General features: G+C 41.1%; 1 protein-coding gene across 2 annotated transcripts in view; it reads left to right on the top strand.

The window, feature by feature from the left end:
- The window catches only part of PHKA2 (phosphorylase kinase regulatory subunit alpha 2), a 44,450-nt gene that overhangs the window by 3,384 nt on the left and 27,790 nt on the right, over positions 1-13,276 (top strand). For both annotated transcript variants that reach the window (XM_054067651.1, XM_054067565.1), the window contains exons 2-11: positions 2,086-2,244; positions 3,509-3,556; positions 4,027-4,195; positions 5,053-5,135; positions 5,796-5,876; positions 7,963-8,061; positions 8,927-9,073; positions 9,283-9,336; positions 9,889-10,011; positions 12,174-12,269. In XM_054067651.1, coding sequence (XP_053923626.1) covers positions 2,086-2,244; positions 3,509-3,556; positions 4,027-4,195; positions 5,053-5,135; positions 5,796-5,876; positions 7,963-8,061; positions 8,927-9,073; positions 9,283-9,336; positions 9,889-10,011; positions 12,174-12,269 — 1,059 coding nt within the window. The remainder of the gene's footprint in view (positions 1-2,085; positions 2,245-3,508; positions 3,557-4,026; positions 4,196-5,052; positions 5,136-5,795; positions 5,877-7,962; positions 8,062-8,926; positions 9,074-9,282; positions 9,337-9,888; positions 10,012-12,173; positions 12,270-13,276) is intronic.

Genomic DNA, 13,276 nt, shown 5'->3' with positions numbered 1-13,276 from the left:
TCTTTGCTCCCTGGATCTGAGTGGGCTGTGCGATTTGCAGGATGAGACCTGCTAGTCCAATTAGTGATCACTGTGTCGACGTAATGATTTGAAGTACTAGCTAAGCTAAAATCCCTTTGACATCTTTGGGGTTAAGCACATTCAGTGTTTTTTGGGGGTTCTTTAGCACCTTGTAAGGGTTGTACTTTTCATGTGGTGTCAGCAGGCAACAGAAGAAAATCAGTGTAGTTTTTAAGAGTAAGCACTTCCTTAAAAAGCAAAATGAACAATTCCTCCCCCGGCCAAAAAAAAATCAAAAACCTCGAAATACTGTGTTTTTCTACTACCATTCTAAATGTGCATGCAGAAAGACATTAATGTATCGTTAGTCTGTGAGAGCCAGCTCCAGTGTGACCAAAGAACTGGGACCTTCTTGTGGAAGAGCCAAAGGCACTGAAATGGTAATAGCTGCTTTGAAGCCTTGAATGTTTATAATGAAGCCTCTTGAAGGCAGGCAGGTCCCTCCCTGAGGACTGAAATGTCTTTTAAAATCCCATTTTTCTGGGATTTCCATCTAGGTACCTGGAAGCATTTTTAGTTTGCACCTGGCAGCCAGACCAGCATGGAGGGAAGGGAGAAATAAACCAAAATAATAGTTTCTCAGACAGCAGGGCAATCTCTGTCAAGCCAGGGCTGCAGGTACTGTAGATTTTTGTTGTCCTGCACAGGAGGGAGGGAAACAGACTGCCTTCTAAAACTACTGTGAACGTGGCTTCTGCCTGTTGACGTTCAGGTTTTTATCGCATGAGTGGAGTGCTGAACTGGGAGTGGGGTCTCCTTTCTTTGCTTGCTCGCTTGTTCTTCTGTAACTCCCTGGTTTGACTTTTAGAGTTCAGAAGGAAGTTTTTTAAGCTCTTTGGGTGAATATGTGCTACTTAACATAGATGAGTAGGTGGTCCTTCGGTTGTTACTTGGTTTGTGAAGCCTGTGCTTTGGGACTGTTCCAGCAGAACAACACATTTCTGCTCTCAGCAACCCACTGGACATGGCTGTATTTAAACTGTAACAATAGCCCTGACTGTACCCAGTCGTGTGTGTCGGGCTGCCACCTGTGTCTCATTCCATTGTCACATGCAAAGCCCAGAAAACTGTGAGTGAAACCCCTCCCCCTTTGTCTTAAAAATAACTAGAGGAGTTGAGTGAACCAGTGTGTGGCAGAAATGAGAAATTGCTGTGTGTATTCTTTTTAATTTTACTTATCTTTATTGTTTTCATCTTTGCCCCCTGCCAAACCAGCCCTGGCAACTGGTCTTTGTTAGCTGAAATTTGCTGTAAAGGCTTGATTTGACTGAAAGCTCTATCGACCTTTAGCCTCTCTGCCTCATTATTTTGGTGATGAAGAATATGCAGCTGGGAATGACGGTCTTAAAAATTAATGATAACGAAGTGAAGGGAATTAATGATGCAATGAAAAATCTAATGGAGTGTTTGGGATGTGGGAGACCACTCAGTGTGCTGTTTTGCAGAAACTGCTGCTTTTCAGCACCATCAGAATTTGTTTATCAAAGGAAGATATAAAAAAGCTTTGCCCGCATTCATGCTTCCACTGTCATAAACCAAGCAGATAAATAAAACTTTTTTCCCTGGGAGGGAAGTAGTGTTCTTTTAATTTCCTTAAAATTATGACACAGATCAGTTACACACAGAATAGATCCCAGACTCAGTTTCTAATGTTGACCCAGTACTTTCTTTTCCTTACAAATATGTACAATATAAATTCTTATTTCCCCAATGTAATTTCAAATTTCGCTTAGTGACTTAGCTAATAATCCTATGTGGATGTGGATGCCCAGCTGGACTCTGTAAGATTTATATCATGAAGTGTTCAAAGAAATTTTGCATTTCACTTGTGTGAGTTTGGGAAAGAAAGACTGAACCTCACTTTTGTTGTGAAATTGTGAGCAGCTGTAGTGTGTAGTCACTGTGAAATCATCTCTGGCTCTCTCTTTTCTTTAGTTACCTTTTGATATCGGAAGAAGTGATGGATTTTAATTGATGGGATTTCAGATAGTAATGTTTGTTCTTTATTCCTTCTGCCATGGTTAGAATCCAGTTACGGGGCTGCTCTCGGCTGGCACGGACCATAAGGATGCTTGGGTTCGGGACAATATTTACAGCATCTTGGCTGTGTGGGGGCTGGGGATGGCTTATCGAAAGAATGCGGACCGGGACGAGGATAAGGCGAAAGCCTACGAGCTTGAGCAGGTATGTCAAAGTTCGGTGTAAAACAGTTATGCTGTTTGTTTTCTTCATATGATGGTGGCTTTCAGTGCTGCATTCACATTGCTGCTGTGTCTAGGATCTGGCAGGGGTTTCCCAGCTTGGACTACGTGTCTTGTTCCTATGGCAGCAGCCATCAATGCAGTGTGTGGTATACAGTGTTCCTTGCAGCCTATGGGCAAGCAGAATTTTGAGAACTGGGTTGCAGAGAGGCTAGCATAGACAAATCAAAAACATGTAGGAGTCAGACTTATTCAGTTGGTTGATTGTTGAAAACTAGGCTTCTGAAAGATTTTATGGTCAGACCTAGCAGCCTCTGCTTTGAGCCTAGAGATCCCTCATGAGATGATGGAGCAGAAAATCAAGCCTAGGTGCCTTGGATCCTAGGGTAGGAATTTATCTGCTAGACCATTGTTACTCATAAGGAGAAGCACGCCATTTGAAGTAGCAGTATTTGAAATGTGCATTTGTGTGATCTTATGAAAGTCGTTTGTGGTGTATCAACATGTTTCATTGGAGCAAACAAGGTAAGGATCTCCAAACTGGTGAGGTTCGTGTGCTGGAGAATTGGAAGGGGAAGTAACTCACAGTTTCTATAATATGCAGCTGGGAAAGTAGGCATCAGAAGTGAGTCTGTAGAGATGGGTTAGATGGGAAATGAGGGACTGTTAGTGTCAGTGTCCTGCTCTTGCTTTGAAGGCACTGGGTAAATTGTCTGCTGATGTGTACTGCTGAAACCAGGGAGATCTGTGGTGACAGAATAACCTTGACTCAGTTTGCATCATAATATTTTGAGGGTACAATAATTTTTGGATAAAAAGATGAGGCTGCTTTCTTCATTTAAGGCAAAATCTTGCGCTTGTCATCTACTTTCTGTATAAAGAGCGGAAGAAGCTCTGAAGGTTTTCCAGTCATGTCAATGTCTTTCAGTCACCTACCACTGTTATCATTATTCTTACAAGACATAGTATTCCTTTTACTTCCTTAGCTGGATAGAAGTACCTTTAGAGAGTTGCTCTGCTGTTTAGACAGGGCCTTTGGGAAAAGATTTGTTCTCCTAGATCGGGGTGTGGGAATGGAAATCCATCAGTATATATAGAAAAAAAAGTAATTTCAAGTAAATGTATGTTTCTTGACCTTTGGCAGTACGTTTGTAGGAGGGGTGACCTTGGTCACTTTTGAATGTTGTTTGTAACAGCTGATGATTCTGGCCTTGTGTGGGTGTCATAAGTCTGTTTTGTTCCTGCAGAACGTTGTGAAGCTGATGCGGGGACTCTTACAATGCATGATGAGACAGGTAATGTCATAGGTATGAGCTGAACTAGTTTGTGTTGTCTTTACAAAGCATTCATCCATAGCATGTATTTCTTTTGTCTTTTATGTAAAGTGATTTTTTTGCATGTGTGTAGATGGTGGTGTCAGGAGTCTTTTTAAAACTCTTTGAGCAAGACTCTGATCTTATGTGCACCTTTTTTGAGATTGCTTGTAGCAAATCACAGTTCTGCCTTTGCAAACTGATTTTCACCAAGATGCCTACCTGTAACTAAGATCTGAATTGAACAAGGTAATTTCATCTTATTCTTTCCCAAAGAGCTGGAGCCTAAGGTTAGAGTTGTGCTTAAGCACTCTGATCAGTTGAAACGCACTGAAGTGAGGTAATAGGCTCTCAAGTTTCTCCTCACCCAAGAAAAGTTGTTTATTTTAAAATAGTTTGGAGAATTTCTTCCTAAATGTTTCAAATTTGAGATTTACAGTGGGTTTTTTTAGGTAGATAAAGTAGAGAAGTTCAAACACACACAGAGTACCAAAGACTGCCTACATGCCAAGTATAATTCTGCGACTTGTGCCACGGTGGTTGGAGATGACCAATGGGGGCATCTACAAGTGGATGCAACTTCCCTTTACCTGCTCTTCTTGGCACAGATGACTGCATCAGGTAAGCAGCAGATGTTTTGGCCTTGACTGTTGTCTCAGTCTTTTTCTATTCTAGCCTTCATTTACAAAGGAAAAAAGGTTGTCTAGCTACAAAGACCTTTACATAATTATTACTCAGAAGAAAGTAATATTTCACTGAAAAAGAGATTTTCCTTAGTTGGGATTTCATGTTTATGGTAACTGGCGGTATTCATTCTCTTAGTGTTTGTTAGTGTACAAATACACGAGATTTTTCAGAGCCATGTCAGAGAAGAGTTTTGTGTTTGAAGACTCTGTAGGGTGTCCTAATGGACAACCAGTTTTTTTCAGACAGTGGCAACACTGAGTCAGGTGCACTAGTGCCGTCTGTGTTCCTCTTCTTGCTGGCACTGTTTTATCTTGTGCTCTTCTCAACTGCACTCCTCCTATGAGGATAACGATTTCTTTCCTTACGTGTTTTTCTGTCCTCAGAGCCCCTTGCAATTGACCCCTGCAGAGCTGACGCGTGGTCATCCTGGTGGTCCCTCAAAAGAGCACTAAGAGGACAGAGGGGTGGGGATCTGTGGGAATTGGGATACACTTCTCATGAAGAGCCAGAGCTAGCTCGGATATCTCTGCTTTCTACCCACTGTGTCTGAATGCCACCCTCCTGGGATGGTTTTTGTTTTTTCTTTGAAACAGCATTTATAGGTAGCATGTTAAGTGTTTTAGCAGCAGCAAGTATTGAGGCTTGCTTCGTGGTCTTTTGAAATCAGCATGAGGTTTTCCATTGATTTCTGTGGGTAGTAGTTGGTAGCAAATAAACAAAAGCATGAAACTTACAGAAGAGTATTTCAGTTTGGATACAGTATAATTACTCTTTTCCCTTCTTTTAATCAGGATTACGTATTATCTTCACCCTTGATGAAGTAACCTTTATTCAGAATCTTGTTTTTTACATAGAGGCTGCCTACAAAGTTGCTGTAAGTAGTTATTTGTATGTAAACCACCTGAACACTGCTCAGATGTGGGTGGAAAATTATTTATTGATGGAGGAAAAAAATATGGACTTCTTTTTCCATGAGAAGTTATCAGAACCTGTTAGTACTTTACGTTGTGAGCAGCATTTTTGGAGATGGTGGGAGGGCTGTGGAGGATTTACTGCTACTTGGGTGAGGCAAACTTTTCTATCATAGTAATAGTTTTCTTTATTTATAATTAATACTATTTCCTGATGTCTCATTAAAATGTTATGAGTCTTTCTAAAAACATCAGTGTTACCAAACGTTTTGGAAAGTGACAGATTGAAGGGACACGGGAGAAGCATGCTCAGGAGGAAGGATAAAGGGCTTTGTGGTCTGTGAAGGCAGTAATTCATGACTATTGATCTTATCCTGATGGTGCAAATCTTTATGCGCAGCTCTTTAAACATGAGGAGGGGCTTTTTGGAGACTTGCAGCCTTTCTCTTTTTTTGTTTCTTTTCTTTCTTTTTTTTTCTTTCTTTTTTTTTTCTTTCTTTTTCATTTTTTTTAAGGCAAATAAGCTAATTTCATACAGGGATATGGTTTTGTTCTGGGACAAGGGGGGGAACATTGTTTTTCTATATAATCATGCCAATTTTTCCTTTATTATGTTGTTGCAGGATTATGGAATTTGGGAACGTGGTGATAAAACAAACCAGGGCATCCCTGAACTGAATGCAAGCTCCGTAGGGATGGCCAAAGTGAGAATGTCTTCCTGACACCTCCTTCATGGCTCTTCTGTCATGCTGAAGGGCTCTGACAAACCTTATGACTTCCTTTGCATAGTCGTCTTGGCCACTGCGATAGTTAACTGATTGTATAAGAATTTTTGTTTGGGTGTGAGTGAGTATTTTTTAGTGTGAAATCTTTGTGATAATGACTTTCATTGAAGGACCTCAGTACAGTTGTTCTGGGGATTGCGAAAAGGGCGCCGGATTCATTGAGTCATGAATCTGATAGATTCATTTAGGTGCAGTCTCATGAAGTGGCCTCTGGTTTTCTGTCCCTCTTTCTCAGTTCACCAGCTTCAGTATTATATGTGATGTTTTCATGCTAATATTAAGGCAGATGTAAATTCTGGAAAACAGCAAAATATCAGTCCAAGAAATTAGCAAGTAATTTACAGAGAAATATGAATAAAGATGTACTTGAAAGAAACTGGATACTTTTTGTTTCCCCCCCACAGCACAAGGTCATGGAAATTATAAATGAAGCTCAGAAGGTCAAAAATGTAGATGTGTAATTGACAACTACCTGTTTACATGGTGTCTGGGCGACAGACAGAAGCCAAATATGATTAAGGCCAAAGGTCTAGTTGCATTTCAGCAGGATTTATTAGTTATCAAGATCTTGTATGACTGCAAGAGGCTGCTGGTCTTGGCAACAGTTCAGTTGAATATGTGTGGGGCAGTGTGTGTGGGAGAGGTCATTCTTAGATGTTCAGTACATGCTGAACAGTCTGGTGTGAGTTGCTGTGGTCTCTGCACAACTTTTGGCTGTGTTGATGTCAGGATCATCTTGCAGCAAAGCTTTGCTTCTCTGTGGATCTGAGTTCAATATGAGTGCTGTTCAGGGTGGGGATTGAGGGAGCACACCAAAGATTTGCCTGCAGAGGGTGAGGTAGATGCTATTTTATTCAATCTGCCTAAGGAATCCTCCCTCTTAACATTTCTCTCCCATGTCTGCTTTGTGTGGCTACCTACATCAGCAGTACAACACAGAGTGTATGCCTTTGAGTGGATCTTGGTGCCTTTTCTGCACCGTTAAGTCTGCCCATGGTCCTGGCTGTTAATTACTCAAAGGAGCTTTCTGGAACATCTACTGCTCTAGTGCTTGGCTAGAGGGAGGGGTGCTGCAGAGCCAGTGATTCTATGTTTGTGTTGGAAGAACTAAAATAACCTTGCCCTTCTGCAGAGAGATAAGGCAAGCTGTGCTGTGCAATCCTTCCTTTATCAGAGACTGACGTTACTGTGAAGCTGCAGGACAGAAATGGACATGGAGCAACGTTCAGTGCTACTGCAACCCTGTGAATGGGAAGGCTTTACTAGCCTGGCTCTGGCTGTCTGGTCCTTGCTGTCTTCCTGCCCCATTCCCTGCGTGGTGCTGCACCACCCCACTTCTTCAAAGCCAAGTGCCTTAGGAGAGTTGGTGGCTGGGCTGCTAATGTCTTCACTAGGCAAATGTGTTACGGCCAGGAGGTATGAGATGTGGAGTTTGACCTATTGATGTGGAGCATGCTGTGTTTCGGTTGGCTGTGGACGGAGCAGGCATCTCATTTCTCTCTGCATCAGGAAGTGATAGCTTAAGAGAGATGGTGATGCTTTCTTCTCTGGGCACTGGCCTCCGCTGATTCTGGGCCTCGAACAAGCCTTCCTCTATGAACAGTAAAGCAAGGCCACTGAACATGAGGGCTGTTTTGGAATATAGAATCACAGAATAGTTTGGGTTGGAAGGGACCTTAAAGGTCATCTAGTTACAATACCTAATATAGCATAGGAAAAGCATTTATAGATATTGTCTCGGTGGAAGCCCGGCTCCCCATTGCTTTGCATTGTCTGTAAATGGTGAGAGGAGTCAACAGCACATCAGTCCTATAGCAGAAAGACAGAAATATTTGGGTTTTTTTTTCTAAAATATTGCCGAGCTTTCCTTTAAAGATAACAAATGTCTATGAAGTTAACTTCTGCCTTATGTGATTTCCCTCAAAGGGTAAGCAGAGATGCTAGGGTCTATAGTTGCCTTAAAAGGTATTTAATGTTTTTGTGTTGTTTGGTATTTTTTTTGAAGGCTGCTTTGGAAGCAATTGATGAATTGGATCTTTTTGGAGCTCATGGGGGACACAAATCAGTGATTCATGTTCTTCCTGATGAAGTAGAACATTGTCAGGTAAAAAATTGTTATCCTTTTCCTTTGTTAGGGAAAACCCCAGCACTTTCTCCCTTTTGTTTTTAAATGAAACACTGATTAACTGAACCAAGAACTTAACATAATGAGGATGGCTTCAGAGTGTGCCATTTTAGTAGATCATGTGAAAGTGAGTTTTAGTAGATCATGTGAAAATGAGTGGAGTGATGCGTTCTCATACTAACTCAGTTAAAAACAAAATTGAATTCTCTCAAGTTCTCTCAAAAAAGTGAGCTCTGTCAGTTTGCAAATAGTGTTCTCTAGTGTTCCGTTTGCACATAGAATAGAATAATAGAATGTTTGGGTTGGAAAGGACCTTAAAGGTCATGCAGTTCCAATCTTGCCATGGGCAGGGACACCTCCCACTAGATCAGGCTGCTCAAAGCCCCATCCAGCCTGGCCTTGAACGCTTCTAGGAAGGGGGCATCCACAACTTCCCGGGGCAACCTTTTCTGGTGTCTCACCACCTTCATCGTGAAGAATTTCTTCCTAATGTCTAATCAAAGTCTTACCCCTCCCATTTTAAAGCCAAACCCCCTCATCCTGTCACTACATGCCCTTGTAAAAAGTCCCTCTTCAGCTTTCTTGTAGCCCCCTTCAGGTCCACTATAAGGTCTCCCGGAGCCTTCCCAACTCCAACGTTCTCAGCCTGTCCCCATAGCAGAGCTACTCCAGTTCTCTGATCATCTTTGTAGCCTGCCTCTGGATCCATTCCAACATTCCTATATCCTTCTCATGCACACAGTATTCGAGGTTGGGGTGTCATGAGAGTGGAGGGGATGTAGTTTTGACATAGCCTTTTGAAACAGGTGAATTGTATTATATACCTCTATTCCTGTTTTCTCAGTCGATTCTATACTCCATGTTGCCGAGGGCGTCCACATCAAAGGAGATAGATGCTGGCCTTCTCTCTATTATTTCTTACCCGGCTTTTGCAGTGGAGGATCTAAACCTTGTTAATGTGACCAAGAGTGAAATCATATCCAAACTGCAGGTAAGGATTTCCTTTATTTTTGTTTTCCGGAGGGAAAGAGAAGCAGTACCTGCCTTTCTGTATTGCCAGATTTGGTACATCTGTGCATGGAAGAGAGGCAGAAAAATTGCTAAGTGACGCTTAAAATTCAGCACATACATTTGTCCTTGTGTTAGTCCGTGGGGAAGAACAGCTTGTGAAGTTTTCTATAATTTTATCTGTTTTTACAGGGTCGGTATGGCTGCTGTCGCTTTCTCCGAGATGGTTACAAGACACCCAGAGAAGTACTTCTGATATATATTTTTAGTAGACATTAGGAAGTATTTTATCTCTTGTTTATAGACATTTTTTGTCTCATTTACATGAAGGGGTGAAGTTCTTTATCACTGTTAAGACCTCTTAAGGGATTTGGAGTTAGTCTAGGTATCCACTTTAGAAATGACACATATCTGAAGAAGACTCAGGGTTTAAAAACCGGTTATTAAGGACAGAACTTAATTCATAATTCTGTAAAGAATGAGCACTTAGATATATTTATGGTTCCTCAGGGGAAGCAATGTCTCTGAGGCATCCCAAAATATGTGAACTGAGGCAGAGCCAAGGTTATTTGGGTGACACCTAGATTCTGAGACTGGGAAGGGTTGATTTGCCTGTGGAATGATCAAATGAGTTGGACGCTGAATGTGGAAAAGGAGTTGAAGCTACATGGAAACTGTTTCTGGTGGTTTTATTCTTTTCCCAGTTTTAATTACTTGTGTAAAATAGGCTACCATTATGATCGGAATATAAGTAACTAATTTAGCATTGTGACTAAACAAATATGTTTGAATTTCTAGGATCCTAGCAGGCTGCACTATGATCCTGCTGAGCTCAAGCTCTTTGAGAATATTGAATGTGAGTGGCCGGTATTCTGGACATACTTCCTAATTGATGGAGTATTTAATGAGGACAAAGTTCAGGTGAGGAAAGGAGAAATTACTCTAAATGGAAATGGCAAAGCTATTTACCCACAGTATTTTGTAGTTGTGCTCCATGTTTATTTTTGGGTATCAGTTGAATACTCCATTAGCAGGATAGGAATAGTCTTCAGTCAATCTTGCCTTCCTGGGGAGTCCAAGATGTGGTAGAGACTGCAGCGTTGTGCATGCTGAGGCCTTGTCGCCCTCTCTACTAGGTTGAGTGTCTCTGCTAGCTGGTGTGGTGCATCTGAGCTTAACAGGGTTTATTTACCTGGTTCTATCTTATCGCCAACCTTGATGCCCTTTTCCCAATTACTGCAGGATGAGCCCAGCTTCTTTTTCCCCCAATCTTTGCGGTTTAGCTGCTGAGAACAGGATTCATAGTACATTCAGTCCTTTTGGACATTTGGGGATCTTTGGGGTTGGATTATGAAGACCCATTTAATTTCATTTCATTTCACTAATTTTCTAAGTTAATTGATGATTTCCTAAATTACTTCATGCCTTTACTCTGTCAAGGTGGAGCCAAATTGATTGTAGGGCTCCAAGAGTTACAGTGGCACCTGGAGAGTACAAGTGAGTTAAAGAGTGAGAGGTAGCCAGAACTAAATGTATTCATAGCAAGACTTCTGTATATTAGTAGGTTGGATGTAGTGAACAATACATTGGATTCAAAATTGACTAGTATGCAGAGGAACAGGAGATTGGTCAACATAATCCCTTAAAATAATAAAATGGCATCAGAAACAAAGTGGGAAATTTCAGACCATAAAGCCCTTTTCTGTACCAGATGTTGTAAACCAAGTGAAATCCTTACTGACACTCGGTAGAAATACAAGATACTTTCCTGAAAACAGTAAAAACAGTCTGGTGGAATGAGAAATGACATTATTTCATGAAAGGGTGTTTGAGCTAACAGTTTCTAACGTCAGTAACTCAAGTTACTTTTGGCTAAGTAACTTCATTTTCTGAAAACCGCATGTTTTTCAGACAGTGTTTGTCATTTCCCCTTTTCCTGGAGGTGGTGGCAGGGAAGGGAATTTGGAGTCCAGCTGCATGGTTTTAGCTGCCGAAATTGGCTAGGCCAGGGCTAAACCGTGGTAGAGGGGGAAAATTAAAAGTTTTCTGAAACTTCAGTCATTTGTAAAATACAATGAAGCAGTCTCTAGAATTTAGTTGCATGATCTGGGACGGTAGGTACCTGGTTGCCTTTATGATGGGCAGGTAGGCTGTGCTAGGGCATACTCGGAGCAGGCAGTTGCTTCCCATTGCCGCAGTTTAAGCATAACTGGTGAGTCACTGAGTCACTTGAGTGAGTGTCTAGTCTTCCCCAATTACTGCTGCAAACAAGTGGTTGCAATGGTAGCAATTGTTAGGAAAAATAAGCACCCTGAGGACTCAAAAAGAGTGGAGAAGAACAGGGTGCTGAAAATGTCAGTGTACCATAATACAAACGTGTGGTACCTTACCTTGCATATAACAGAAGTAGAATTTCTGAGGCAGATGTTGGTCGTGCTTGAAAACAGTTTCCCTGTAAGTGAAAAGTTGGAATGGGATAGTTAAGATTTGGAATACAAGTGATCTGGTAAGAAGAATTCTAAATGTTCTGTTTGTTGTGTCAGTCTGCTGTTCATGTTCACAATATCTTGTCTAACAACAAAGAACAAGAGGATTTCCTTTTCAGTTGACTTTGGTATTTTTAAACAGTTTTCCATAGGGCAAATTTTTAATCAAATCGGAAACTGATTTCCCAATACTGCAAAGCAGAATTCAGAAAATCATACAAATGTCCCTGGTAGAAATATAACAGTTTATGCACCTTACACTTTTATGAATATTGGTGGTCCTGACATCCATGTCACTGCGTTGCAAATTTCAAGCAGGATTTGTTCCAGTGACTCCCCTATAGACGTGTGTTGGAAGTGTTGTACTGCACTGGTGTGTTACAGATTAAAGATTTGTGCCTTTACTTCTGAGAGATATTGAGATGCTGGAACAGTCTCTGAGAATTTGAACCTTGATCTTCCATCAGCAAGTCACTCCCCTTTTTTAAAATTAACTTTCAGCAGAAAAGTACTCTTGAAAAGTACTAAAACTTTAACCTTACTGTTTCTGTTTTGCTCACTGTATTATGATTCTCACTCTCTTAAAAATATTTCCAGGTAGAAGAGTACAGAGAGGCTCTGGAAGGAATTCTTATTAGAGAGAAGAACGGAATAGTGCTAATGCCTGAACTATACGCAGTCCCCTCAGAAAAGGTATTGTGAAAACACAGCATCCAGGTTAGTTTGCAAAGTGTAGACATCAAGATGAATGTAGGTTTAATAGTTTTCCTATAGCTGATAAATATAAACGAGCAATGAAAAAAAAAAGGCTACCGCACGTTATTTAAAAACTAAGAGATCTCTCATAGCTCCAATCGACAAATGGTAAACTTTAGGCTTCCAAGTAGTTGCTGTTCTTACTTGGGAATCTGGGTGCCAGCAGAAATATCAGACCAGGTCTGAAGTTTTAAATCCTCATAGTGAGACACGTATTTAAGAAGTGCTGATGCCGACTTGGGGACTGAAGGTCAAAGATGAGATAAAGCATAGGCTGTCCTGCCTGTCTAGTGTACTGATTGATTGTGTTCTTTCTTTTCCAGAGCTTGTGTGTGAGAGAGAAACAGGTTTCAGGTGGATTAGGATTTGGGTTGATTTTTTTGTTTGTTTTGTTTGTTTGTTTTTCTTTTCCTTCCTTTGCTGTTACTGTTTACCCAATTCTCCCATTGTGACAGAGAAATTCAGATGGGCTTACGTGCTCTTCCATGCTGTTTGCCTTTTTATCCCTCCCTGCCAACTACTCCTGCTCTGAAGTTCTCAGCCCTGCTCATTAAGGATGTGGTGCCTCCTGGGTTGGTCTGAGTTTGGGTAGAGAGCATTGACACCTGATATCTTGCTCACAGATGTGAGGTGGAAACCCTAAACTGACTTCCTAGTGGGAACAAATCTGTAAGAGTTCAGAGCCTTTCTGTGAGTTTTGGTACGATGATGATCTTGAATAATGTGCCAAATAAATAGGGTAGATTTTTGCCTGTCATTTATAAATTTTAAAATGGCTATGGTTAAGATGTTATGTAGGAGGGTTTCCCCCTCACAGTAGATCTGTGTACTGCAGAACCAAGGCATGTTTTCTAAATTAATAAGAACCTACTCTTAATGTTTCCATTGACCCTTGTTGCTAACACAGGAAAGATGAAATAGCCTTCATTTTTGGAAGGTACCTT

This window comes from Cuculus canorus, chromosome 1 (assembly GCF_017976375.1).
Source record: "Cuculus canorus isolate bCucCan1 chromosome 1, bCucCan1.pri, whole genome shotgun sequence".
NCBI lineage: Eukaryota > Metazoa > Chordata > Aves > Cuculiformes > Cuculidae > Cuculus > Cuculus canorus.
Note: the sequence above shows the minus strand (reverse complement) of the source record. Positions and strands in the feature narration are given on the sequence as shown.